At 44.4% G+C, this 13622-nt stretch overlaps 1 protein-coding gene and 1 long non-coding RNA gene across 2 annotated transcripts; both read left to right on the forward strand.

Annotated features, from left to right (window-relative positions):
- Nucleotides 1-262: 262 nt before the first annotated feature.
- On the forward strand, nucleotides 263-6103 carry LOC306827166 (uncharacterized protein; the record flags this gene model as incomplete). Its single annotated transcript, XM_079348835.1, has 7 exons — nucleotides 263-687; nucleotides 1412-1514; nucleotides 1859-1942; nucleotides 3220-3312; nucleotides 3746-3859; nucleotides 4033-6034; nucleotides 6075-6103. The coding sequence occupies exons 1-7, from the start codon at nucleotides 632-634 to the stop codon at nucleotides 6101-6103; spliced, it is 2481 nt and encodes an 826-aa protein (XP_079204961.1). The 5' UTR covers nucleotides 263-631.
- Nucleotides 6104-6136: 33 nt separating this feature from the next.
- Nucleotides 6137-8101, forward strand: LOC306826762. The gene is made up of 6 exons (XR_013779486.1): nucleotides 6137-6198; nucleotides 6357-6419; nucleotides 6515-6574; nucleotides 6974-7033; nucleotides 7316-7363; nucleotides 7895-8101. It is a non-coding gene; the product is annotated as an uncharacterized lncRNA (long non-coding RNA).
- Nucleotides 8102-13622: the final 5521 nt, after the last annotated feature.

A 13622-nucleotide genomic window follows, 5' to 3' on the forward strand; every position in this document is an offset into this window, starting at 1 on the left:
TCAACCCTGCAGGCTTGTTTGTCGTGCAGAGTGTTACCAAGATTTAAATTTTCAAGAGAATCGGCGCAGCCGTTTTACTATTATAAGCATTTAAAGGTTGGCGGTTTGGCCTTTGACCTCTGACTGCTCACAGGCTCCTGTTTTTTAAAAACATTTAAAAAAAAAAAAATGTTATAACAGTAATGAAATTCTGTTATGTCCCTGAATAACACTATGAGGTTTAATTTTTGAATTTCAAAGTATTTTAATGAATGCCCTGTAAAGGGTTAAAAAACAAACCCTGCGCATTCAACACAGTAAATATGATCAACTTGACACACACTTCCAGATTTTTGCGGTCCCCAACGCACCTATGCCCATCCCCCACTCAGAGTGACAGTGTGGGTTTGTAAAACAGACAGGATCACAATTTTATTTTCTAAACAGGATGATGACATCAGCACAGCTTAATTAAGTTATATTGTAGGATAATTATCTGAAATATTTTATTTCTAGTTTGTTTTAATCATGCAATGACAGGGGGGGTCTGACACACTTCCTGACACGTGCAGTCCCCATCTGACCTCTGCCCCTCCCCCACTCACACAACCTAACTGCAAGTGAGGAGAAGGTCAATCAGGTTGGAGAGAGGATGGAGACAGGTGGACACAGCAAACGGAGGAAAACATTAACACACGGGAAATCTAAGTAAGTTTACAGTTTTTGTCACATAAATTATTAATAATAATGAGCATTTTGGCTAGCGTGTTAGCTGCTAAGAGCTCACTAGTTTTCATATTAGCTAGAAATAACGATTAGCATTGTGGCTAGCGCGTTAGCTGCTAAGAGCTCAATAGTTTTTATATTAGCTAGAAATAACGATTAGCATTGTGGCTAGCGCGTTAGCTGCTAAGAGCTCAATAGTTTTTATATTAGCTAGAAATAACGATTAGCATTGTGGCTAGCGCGTTAGCTGCTAAGACCTCACTCATTTCTATAGTAGCTAGAAAGTCAACATGAGTTAGCTTCTCATTAGACAACGTTTGTAAATTTTTTCTGATAAATTAGATTTTTGCTCTGATATTTCAAGGGGTTAAAGTGGGAGTCTGGAGCTAAGCTCTGGCACCTAAATTATTAAATTGAAACTGGCAGTAGCACCATGGACAACAAACTATTTTCACTCTTCAGTAAGGATCAGGATAAGGATAATATTTATTGATAGTGTGCTGTGTGAAACTGCTGACGTGTGACGTACAGTCTGTGTGTGTGTAGCTAACAGCAGATACCCTCAGTCTGCTGTGTTAATATGCAAGTTAATGTGCATGTGATGTAAACAAAGCAGCTTGTCAGCTGCATCAGACCAGTGACATAACTCCAGTAAAAATGTACCTGCACTCCCTGATGGTTTTGTTCTTGTTTTTATGTCCTGCAGACAGAGTACTCTGTCTAGGTTTTCTGCACGCTTACAGCGTTTGAGGGATCATCATGATAAGTGCTTATCCAAGTACATGGAGTATGTGGATCACCAAACCGAGGTAAAGATGATTGGTCTTTGTTATTCACATCTGATATAATATTGATGTTGCATGAAGGTAAGAACGTAAGCAAACTGTACTCAGTTGTTGCCAGAAAAGAAAATTAAGAATATCACTAGCCCTGCAGTTTTTTAGGTCATTTATATTATGGTAGAAATTGCATAATTGTATAATTCCTCATGCACCTATCTGCGGTAGATAGTAAACATAGGGGAAAATGGTTCATGCAAGCATTTGAAAGCTTGATGTTGTATAATGACTCTAACTTATTTCAGAGGGCCTCTTACACAATGTGTTTTAGTTGTGTGTTATTTTGTTAGGTCATGCAGGTGTCTATATTTTAGTCCTCAGGACTGCCATACCAAGAAAGGGACTGTACGTCACCACAGGATAAGACATCTGAGTTAGTGCCAGCCTCCAACAGCTCGGTAAGCTCAAGGAAGTCCACTCCACACACATAATGCATGATCGGGCTCGGGGAGTGACGGAATACATGTAACGACCTTATGTGATTATGATGCAATAAAAAAGGTAACTGTACTACAGTTACAGAAAAAAACATCAGATGACAATGACATTTAGTAAATTTGGGATTATTATGCAGGATTACAATTTTAAAACCTGTGATTTTGACCTGTGATGCTGATATGGTGTGTGGGGTTGGGAGGGATTGTTTTGTTAAACAATGGCGCTGATTTGCCTGTAATTAAAGTTGGTGCCTCTGCATTCACATCAATGTGAAAATCCCACACCACACACCCACCACTGGCAAAGTTTCTCTCACGTACATAAAAATGTACATTAATGTATCGTTTGCGTGTCAAATACAAACCCGGGAAAGCAATGCTAACCACGTCATACATTACTACCATTGCTGCCTTGTAGCTTCTTTGGGAAAAAGCCCACTGTCTGAATTTACATCATGATGTTCATTATCTTTCATTTGTTTGGCATTTTTGTTGAAAATGTGGCAGGTGAACACTGTGTGTTTAAAACAGCATTATGGGAGCTCTTAATCCATACTGTGAACTATAATGGAGCATATTGTGTCTGCCATGTAAAAGAAGCTGTTTACTTTTTGCTTAATAGACTGAACAATGTGGTCAAGAACATTTTCATTGTAGGACTATAAGCTACTGCCTAAACTTGGTTTTCTCAATTTCATTTACAAGCTCACAATGTTCAGCTGTCTTACAGAATACACAAACATTAGTCATTTTATTGATATTTAGTTTCTTTTGATTTTATTAGCTTATTCTGTATTGGAAAAATCCAAAGTAATTGAAAGTAATCAAGTTACATTACTTTAATATTATGGTACTTGGATTACATTACTGATTACATTTTTTAACTAGTAACTGTATCAGAATACATGTTTATAGAAATCCTCCCGACCCTGCGCATGATATACACAAGTACTGCACCAACCTACCATGTGTTTAAGAAATGAATCAATAGAGTCTATCAGGATTTCCTTGACTTAGGTTGCAGAATTGGAATTTGAATCAAATGTGTAACTATCTAAGTCAGTGGTCTTTACCGTGGCAGTGATCTGTCATCTCGATCTCTGCATCACATCCTAATGTTCAGCCCTAGTTCATTGTATCAGCACCAAACCATTCCACCATGATGCTATCTCACTGTGTGTGTACAGACACAACATCAGAAACTGTAGCAGTAACTTCTGTGTGCTCTACCTCTTTAGCCCTTCGTGATGAAGCCTCATGAAGAGGAGGAGGCAGAGGAGCAGGCTGCATCAGAACCTTCTCCTGAACACCTAGCACCTTTCAACAGTTTGGTAAGTATTCAACAGTTATTGTTATAAATCAGCAGCAACCCACCAGGAAATTAGAACATACAACATATCGTAGCACAGTGGATGTGCAGCTGCATTTATATGAATAGAGACACTTATGCCTTAGTTGTGTGAAGGGGCCTTGAACACATTGTCTTAAAAACGCTGCACTGTCAGTTTTATTGATTCTTATTGACTAATCAGAAGTCTGCTTTGTTTACATCCTAAGTACAGCCAGGCCCTCAGACTGCCATTAAACTGGGTCTGGCCGACTGCAGCCCCTGACATTTAATTTGACACTAACTTGATGAAAACTTCTTGCTTTTAAAGTTAGAACAGTATGTTAATCAAAGGATCTAATTGTGTTATATCACCTTTCTGTGTATTATGGTGGCCAATGTTGACTGTGGTTTCTATTACTATTTTTCCAACAAAGGAAACAAGCTTCAACAGTGGTAACAGTACAGAGATATTAACTCCTGAAAGCTCAAGCTCTGCTCTCAGTGTTGACCCAGAACTTCCAACACTGGAAAGAACTGACTCCATATTTGTAAGTTTACATACTGAATATTTTGTATTATCCTCTATTTAACCTCTTTGCTGTTGATACTCTGACAGTAATACTTAACACTGACTCAAAGTTTGGCAGTGGGCTCATAGACATTTTATGACTGGTTATTGTTTTGGTAGAAAATTTAGCATGTATTATATTTATATTTTCAGCTCACTGAAGAATTAATTAACCCTAACCCAAGCTCTGGGGCGCCTGCTAACTCGGACACCTCTTTAAGCTGCATTGAGACTAGTGGGGATGAATACCGTCCATCAAAAGAATCAGCAAAGGAAAGCAGTTCAGACGGATCAGATCTTAGAATTGAGATTTCACCGCTGAAACTGAAGAGAAAAAAGACGTCAAAGAGGACTTACTGCAGAAAGACTGTGTCCAGCAGGTTATCTGCTAAGGATGATGGGAGAGCAGAGAGTGGACTCTCAAGTGAAACAAGCTCTGGAAATGTGTCTGTTTTGAAGCTCCAGAAAAAGAAAGATGGTGCTCGAGTTTACAATAAAAAGCACTATTGTCTGTACTGTCCTGTGAACTGCCATAAAATGGCACGACACTTGATGCGCAAACACAGCAATGAACCAGCTGTGGCACAAGCAAAAATGTTTCCGGTGAACTCAAAAGAACGGAAATTGCATTTGGACTTGTTAAGAAACAAAGGAAATCGTGCACATAATAATGAGGTTCTAAAAGTTGGTTCTGGAACACTAATCCCAAGACAGCAATCTGAGAATCATGTGAAAGCTAGTGATTATATGCACTGCATCAACTGTGAAGCTTTGCTTAAACGAAAGTCATTATGGAGACACATGTCCAGGTGCAAGCTTGCACAAAAGTGTGCGACAAAGAAGCCTGGTAGAAGTCGGATCCAGTCGCTCTGTGCCTTTGCGCAGCCAGTCCCAGAAGGAGTCAGCAGAAAGGTTTGGGAGCTGGTGAATGCTATGCATCAAGATGAAGTTGCAGTCATCATCAAAGAGGAGAAAAGTATCTTGAGATTTGGAGAGCATTTGTATGCAAAGCATGGACATGACAAAACCAAACATGAGTACATTAGACAGAAAATGCGAGAAATAGGCAGACTAGTTTGCCACTCGAGAAAATCTGGTAAACTTAAAAAAATGGAAGACTTTTATATACCCTGCAACTTCAACTCTGTGGTTGAAGCGGTAAAAGATGCTGCTGGCTTTGATGAAGACAAAAACATTTACAAAACTCCTTCATTAGCTTTGAAGCTCGGTCATAGCCTGAAGAAGATTTCAGATATTCTCGAGTGTGAGGCGCAGATGGCTGGGTCTGATGGTGAGGAATTTCTGAAGAATGTGCAGAAGAGCCGCAGTTTGTATGAGAAAAAGTGGGATGCGAGTATTTCATCACGAGCCCTACAAACTCTGAAAGAGGCTAAATGGAACACTCCCCATCTCCTCCCCTTCACTGAAGATGTGAAGACGATGCACATGCATATTGAAAAGTGTAGGGAAGAATACAAAAAGACGCTTACAAATGATCCCAGTAAGAGAAACTGGTCCAAGTTTGCTGCTTTGACTCTGTGTGAGGTCATTTTGTTCAACCGCAGGAGAGAGGGTGAGGTGTCAAAGATGCCACTGAGTGCCTTTACCCTTAGAGACATCTCAGAAGTCCATTCTGATCTGGCACAAGGACTTTCCCCACTGGAGCGAAAGCTTTGTCAGCATTTTCAGCGCATTGAAATAAGGGGGAAGAGAAACAGGAAAGTTCCCATCCTTCTAACACCAGACATGCTCTCTTCCATGGAAACTTTGGTTGAACATCGGAGGACCTGTGGTGTTCCTGATGAAAATCCCTTTTTCTTCTCAAGACCTGAAGCAGAGACTCACCTGAGGGGATCAGACGCCATCAGACAGATTGCAAAGGAATGTGGAGCCAAACATCCTGAAACTCTTTCCTCAACCAAGCTGAGGAAGCAGATCTCCACACTGTCCACGGTCCTGAACCTGAAGGATCATGAGATGGATGTGCTTGCAAATTTTCTTGGCCATGACATTCGGGTTCATAGACAGTATTATCGACTACCTGAAGGAACTCTGGAGTTGGCTAAAGTCAGCAAAGTCCTGTGCGCGCTTGAACAAGGACGCCTATCAGACTTCAAGGGAATGAGCCTGGACCAAATCCAAATAAATCCAAACGGTAAACACATTTATTCAGTTTACATTCATATTTCTCTGAGAGGAGATGTTTGTTTTTTCACACTTTTGAACCCTGTTTTTCAGAAAAAGTTCTGGAAGCGATGGACAGTGAGGTCTCAGACGTGGAGACAGACAAGGACTCATCTTTCAGCAGTCAATCAACAGGTGATTTTTACATTTAAGTCTTTCTTCTGGGCAAGTGCCCTGTACAGCACATGGTGCTGTATGTCTTTCTTTATGCAGGGGCAAGGAGGGAGATGCATGTGGTTAAAGAACATTAAGACAGCATTATTGGTAACTTCATAATGCCTGATTTGTTAAAGGATCTTCAAGAGGAAAAAGAAAAATGCCTCCCAGTGACTCTGGGGAAGATGCCACACCATTAGGTGACCTACTAACCAACTACACATGTCATTCTTTCCTCGTTTATGTACACTGACAAATAAAAAAAAGACAAGGATTGAGTTTGTTATTTTAACAGCATCCTCTACACCAAGAAGGCAGCAGTGTGTCCAGCTAGACGATGATGATTTTGAGAAAGGTATTTCACACTCAAGCTGTGCATGCTACTTTTTAAATATCATAACTTGATAAACTTTAGGAAAAGTTAACATAGTGCTGGATGGTATGGCAAAAAAAAATTGTATCACAGTATTTTTTAACATTATTACATATTTTTTTCATGATTTGGTTAAACCAGTAGTTTGGTAATTAATCTAATCGCCACATAACTGTATAACAGGCGGTGCGAAAAGAGCAACGGGAGCTAAATACCCTACGCCCGGAAGGTGAATAATATGAGAAATGACGGTATACCGCTGCCCTGAAAATCCATACTGTCATGAAGTGGGCCGACGATATAACGTGGACACCAGTATACGGCACAGCACTAAGTTAACATTCACAAAATAACAGTGCTGCCTTTCTGCATTATTTTCAGCAGGCCCTTCTGCACCTAAGAGACAGACTTTGACATCCATCACTGATGATCATGAAGATGGTATTTTATACACTGACATTTTGCTCTCCCTCTTGCTTCTTGTTTGTAACTTTATTTTACAAAAGCAGAAAAATTAATATAATCATGTGTTAGTATTCCAAAATGAGCTAAATAATGTTTTTAATGAGGCAATTGATCAGAAATGTGTGAATGGAGTTCATAACCTGTGTTATTACTGATGGGATACTTTCAGCTGGATGGTAGAGCTGCTGCCTGACACAGAAAACCTGCTTTAAGCTGACCTTATTTCTTAGGTCACTTTATTCTTTATTCTTTTCTTAGGACCCCAAATAGATGACAGAGCACAGCAAGATGAATCTTCTGCTGCAGGTATGACACAAGCTGGACTGCCTATTTGCCTATTACCTTTTTCAATACAGAACCACTTAGCAGATATTTCTATTATTAGCATTATTAAGACAAGTTGTAGTTGGTACATTTCTTATCCTGTATGATGCTTTTATGTAAAAGCAAAGAAAGAAATGAAAGATTGTACATGGAAAACAAGATAAACGAGCTAAAAGGATCTTCTATACCTGGCTCAGTTTAAACAGCTGCCGTTTGCTTATTACTTTGAATGGTAATTTTAATTGGTGCATTTGTAGAAAAACGCCAAAACAAATACGTAACTGGTTTAGTACCACATCAGTCAGTACAACTGGTGATGTAATCCATTTTAGTTTCTATCAAAATATCAGCTTTCAGGACATCGCTTGATGTAATTACACATCTGATCAACTATTAAAGCTGGTTGGTCTTTGAAATCTGACGTTAAGACAATGTGAATGTGTTGAGTTTGAGTGAGACTAGCAATGGGGTCTATAGATCTAATTGTCTTTTTTTTCTGTCTTCCTGCCATAGAAACCTCAAAGAAGAGGACGTGGACACATGTTGAAGTTCGTGCAGTGGAAAAAACACTAAAGGTGTTCATAGACTCGGGGAAAGTTCCTGGGAAAGCAGAATGTATGAATTGCATCGAGACATCACAGCAAGAGCTGAAGACAAGAACCTGGAGGGCTGTTAAGTATTATGTTAAAAATCGAATCACAGCAGCTCAGCGTGAAAGTGCAAAACGATAAGAAAAGATTTAGTCAGGCTTTTGTTTTGAACAGTTTCCTGTTGTTTCTGCCAGTTGTGGGGTTTTTGAGATTTGAATACTCCACAGATTTTTTTTATAATCATATAAAACTACAAAAATATTGTAGTTCAAAACCTTGGTTTAAAATGATGTTTTAATTCATCCCACCATGTTAGTGTGGCATTACTACAACTAAACAAAATTTGGTGAGCTAAAAAATGTTTGAAAATCATTTTGCTCAGTGTTCAAAGGTTACACAAATATTTGACTAAAAAGTACGAGCACTTTTTTTTAAAGGTTTCCATTTAATGTATGACAGAGACACCAAATCAATGGCAGAATACATCACTACACAGGATGCAACTCTGCAATCCAGTCAACAGTTGAATCCTGTGTAGTGATGTATTCTGCCATTGATTTGGTGTCTCTGTCACACATTAAATGGAAACCTTTAAAAAAAAGTGCTCGTACTTTTCAGTCAAATTTCGACTTTTCAGTAAATTTTCATATGCACTTTTTTAAAGGTTTCCATTTAATGTGTGACAGATACCAAATCAATGGCTGAATACATCACTACACAGGATGCAACTCTTGACTGGATTGTAGGGCCTTTTCCATAGTGTTATTTGTTATTGAGACACAGAGTCCAAAGCACTCAAATCTTGCATGAATAGGTGCGTTTTGTTTTTGACAGTGTAGTAAAATTGTCAAGTGTTGATTAAGGGTACTGCCTCTTATCAAATGGAAACGTGCACAAAGGGCAGTTCTTGCTGTTGGACATTTGGAGGACATCTGTTAACTTTGATCACTTTATTAATGGATGTTCAATAAAACCATTGTTCAGTACAGAATCTTGATTATCTTTGATTGAACAGGTATTTGATGTCACAGTGAAGGTTCCAGGACCAGGCTGTGGTCATAATAGAACAAGGTTGTCCTAATGGTACACTATGATCTATTAACAAACCAAACCACAATTTAAATTAAAAACAACTTTATTGACAACACATCTCTAATCAACCAATAATTCATCTTGCTCAAACGTTGACAACTGTGAAAGCAGTACAAATGTTGGATTGTGTTGTAAGATACTGCATGATTTAATTCTAAAAGAATTTGTATTGTGTATCGGGGAGAGATCATGTTGAACCAATATGCCTGTAAAGTAATAATACTGGTAATCTTTATCAACTCTCTTATCAACTCATATATTGGCATCATTAATTCTTTGGATTGTAAACCTGATCTGTCAGTGTGACAGTCTGGATAACCAGAGTCACTGTAGGTGTTCATCAGGAGCTGTGAACTGTCTTAATAATGCTGTAATTGCATGCAAATAGGCAGAACAGTAGCGGTCCCCAAGAGGAACCAGAATTCAGGTTTTGTCCCCAGGAGGATCAAAATTCAGGTTTGAAATTTTTTTGTGGGTTTTCAGTGTTTCAAGTGATTTTTGTGTTCTCTTAAATTTTTCATGATTTTACAAGTTAAAATTAGGGCTGTAGGATCCTCAGAAAGGGTGGATCCCATAAGACACCAGCATGTCATTGGTCCTCGTGATGTAATATAAACCCGTATGTGTGTGTGTGTGTGTGTGTGTGTGTGTGTGTGTGAGAGAGAGAGAGAGAGAGAGAGACAGAGAGAGAGATCACATCAACATCAACACCAGCACCAGCTTTATTGCAGACATAGCATTTGCACATCAAACACATGCACAGTAAATAGCCTCATTTCGGGCTAAAACAAAGGCCTTGGGGGGCTGGTGGTGGATTTAAAATTAAAAGAATACAGTGCAATGACAGGGGGCCCGTGCCTGGCTAAAACACAGGCTGTAGCAAGCTGCAGGACTCAAAACAAAGAGTCTGCAGGTCAAAGCTCCATATCTCTGTCAAACTTCAGCGAGGCATACCCGCCATCTGGTGGACGTTCGCTGGCATTACGCCTCGGCCGAAAATAGCCTCATTTCGGGCTAAAACAAAGGCCTTGTGGGGCTGGTGGTGGCTTAAAAAATAAAAGAATACAGTGCAATGAAAGGGGGTCCGTACCTGGCTAAAATAAAGACTGTGGCTGGCTGCTGGGGGCGGCAGGAAATAAAACAATATAGCCCGCCTCAACTCGCCTCATCTCTGGCTAAAATAAAGACCGTGACTGGGCTCCAGGGGGCGGTATAAGATAAAATAAAAAGTCCTCCTGGGGAAGCTGCATCCCATGGCAAAAACAGAGCTTAAAGCTTGTCGGGGTAAAAAGCCAGCACATCAGACCTCCATCCTCGCGTAATAACTGGCCCTGTGCGCCGGCCGTGCGTCGGGAAAACTACCTGCACATCAGACCTCCATCCTCGCGTAATTACCGGCCCTGTGCGCCGGCCTTGCGTCGGGAAAACTACCTGCACATCACACCTCTATCTCTGCGTAATGTGTGGCACAAGCCTGGCTGTGTGCGCGCGCCGGCGGTGCGTGCGTGCGCGCTGCCTCTGAACGCTGCATAGTGCTCCATGGGCGGAGATAATCACAGAGTGAGTCCGCCTGGTGCTCTGGATGATATCAGCGGCCGTGCGCGCTGCCTCTGCCCGCTGCATAGTGCGACATGGGCGTAGATAATCACAGAGTGAGTCCGCCTGGTGCTCTGGATGATATCAGCGGCCGTGCGCGCTGCCTCTGCCCGCTGTATAGTGCGCCATGGGCGTAGATAATCACAGAGTGAGTCCGCCTGGTGCTCTGGATGATATCAGCGGCCGTGCGCGCTGCCTCTGAACGCTGCATAGTGCTCCATGGGCGGAGATAATCACAGAGTGAGTCCGCCTGGTGCTCTGGATGATATCAGCGGCCGTGCGCGCTGCCTCTGCCCGCTGCATAGTGCGACATGGGCGTAGATAATCACAGAGTGAGTCCGCCTGGTGCTCTGGATGATATCAGCGGCCGTGCGCGCTGCCTCTGCCCGCTGTATAGTGCGCCATGGGCGGAGATAATCACAGAGTGAGTCCGCCTGGTGCTCTGGATGATATCAGCGGCTGTGCGCGCTGCCTCTGCCCGCTGTATAGTGCGCCATGGGCGGAGATAATCACAGAGTGAGTCCGCCTGGTGCTCTGGATGATATCAGCGGCCGTGCGCGCTGCCTCTGCCAGCTGCATAGTGCGACATGGGCGTAGATAATCACAGAGTGAGTCCGCCTGGTGCTCTGGATGATATCAGCGGCCGTGCGCGCTGCCTCTGCCCGCTGCATAGTGAGCCATGGGCGGAGATAATCACAGAGTGAGTCCGCCTGGTGCTCTGGATGATATCAGCGGCCGTGCGCGCTGCCTCTGCCCGCTGCATAGTGCGCCATGGGCGGAGATAATCACAGAGTGAGTCCGCCTGGTGCTCTGGATGATATCAGCGGCCGTGCGCGCTGCCTCTGCCCGCTGCATAGTGCGCCATGGGCGGAGTTAATCACAGAGTGAGTCCGCCTGGTGCTCTGGATGATATCAGCGGCCGTGCGCGCTGCCTCTGCCCGCTGCATAGTGCGACATGGGCGGAGATAATCACAGAGTGAGTCCGCCTGGTGCTCTGGATGATATCAGCGGCCGTGCGCGCTGCCTCTGCCCGCTGCATAGTGCGCCATGGGCGGAGATAATCACAGAGTGAGTCCGCCTGGTGCTCTGGATGATATCAGTGGCAGTGCGCGCGGCCTGTGCCCGCTGCATAGTGCGCCATGGGCGGGGATAATCACAGAGTGAGTCCGCCTGGTGCTCTGGATGATATCAGCGGCAGTTCGCGCGGCCTGTGCCCGCTGCAGGGTGCTCAAATAGCGGTTGAACATAACGTGGAGGTCCCCTGAAGTCACGGGGGTTGTCAGGGGGAGTGTGGGCTGCTCGTGCCCTCTCCAGGGTGCTTAAATATCTGTTGAACATAACGTGGAGGTCCGCTGAAGTCACGGAGGTTGCCAGCGGGAGTGTGGGCTGCTCATGCACGCGAAGGGTGCTCAAATAGCGGTCTAAAATCACGTGGAGGTCCCCTGAAGTCACGGGGGTTGTCAGGGCGAGTGTGGGCTGCTCGTGCCCTCTCCAGGGTGCTTAAATAGTGGTTGAACATAACGTGGAGGTCCCCTGAAGTCACGGGGGTTGTCAGGGGGAGTGTGGGCTGCTCGTGCCTTCTCCAGGGTGCTTAAATAGCGGTTGAACATAACGTGGAGGTCCCCTGAAGTCACGGGGGTTGTCAGGGGGAGTGTGGTCTGCTCATGCCCGTGAAGGGTGCTCAAACAGCGGTTGAAAATAACGTGGAGGCCCGCTGAAGTCACGGAGGTTAGTGGGGGAGAGTTTGTCCGATAGGGCGACATTAGTGGCCCCTCACGAGAGCTCAACACCTGGGCAGAGTGTCAGAGAGCTCTCCCTCCTGGTCCTCCAGGTCAAAAGGTCACTCTGCAGCTGCCTGTGAGGCCTCCACACCTGGGTAGGATTAAAGGAGAGCTCCCCCTCCTGCTGCTGGGGACATTAGTGCCCATTTGGAGAGCTCAAAACCTGGGTAATATTAAAGGAGAGGAGCCCCCCCCCTGGTTCTGGGTGTCTGTGGGAGAAACAGTGTCCGCTTATGAGAGCTCCAAACCTGGGTAACATTAAAGGAGAGGTGCCCCCCCCTGGTCCTGGGTGTCTGTGGGAGAAACATTGTCCGCTTATGAGAGCTCCAAACCTGGGTAGAGAGTCAGAGAGCTCTCCCTCCTGGTGCTGGGTCTCTGCTGGGGACATTTGTGGCCCCCTTGGAGAGCTCCACACCTGGGTAGAGTGTCAGAGAGCTCCCCCTCCTGCTGCTGGGTCTCTGCTGGGGACATTTGTGGCCCCTTTGGAGAGCTCCACACCTGAGTAGTGTGTCAGAGAGCTCTCCCTCCTGGTGCTCAGGGTCAAAGGTCACTCTGCAGCTGCCTGTGAGGCCTGCAGAACTGGGTAGGATTAAAGGAGAGCTCCCCCCACCTGCTGCTGGGTCTCTGCTGGGGACACTAGTGGCCCCTCACGAGAGCTCCACACCTGGGTAGGATTAAAGGAGAGGTGGCCCCTGGTTCTGGGTGTCTGTGGGAGCATATTGTGGCCGCTGAAGGGGCCGACTGTGGGAGAAACATTGTCCGCTTATGAGAGCTCCACAGCTGGGTAAGATTAAAGGAGAGGTGCCCCCTGGTGCTGGTGTGTGTATGTGGGAGCATATTGTGGCCGCTGAAGGGGCCTCCTGGCTGGGCAGGGAGGAGGCCGAGTGTGGGCCCTGGTGCTGGTGTGTGTGGGAGCATATTGTGGCTGCTGAAGTGGCCTCCTGGCTGGGCAGGGAGGAGGCCGAGTGTGGGCCCTGGTGCTGGTGTGTGTGTGTGGGAGCACATTGTGGCCGCTGAAGGGGCCGACTGTGGGAGAAACAGTGTCCGCTTATGAGAGCTCCAGAGCTGGTGTAGAGTGTAAGAGAGCTCTCCCTCCTGGTGCTGCAGGTCAAAAGGTCACTCTGCAGCTGCCTGTGAGGCCTCCAAAACCTGGGTAGGATTAAAGGAGAGGTGGCCCCTGGT

Source organism: Symphodus melops, assembly GCF_947650265.1.
Source record: "Symphodus melops genome assembly, chromosome: 7".
NCBI classification, from domain to species: Eukaryota; Metazoa; Chordata; class Actinopteri; order Labriformes; family Labridae; genus Symphodus; species Symphodus melops.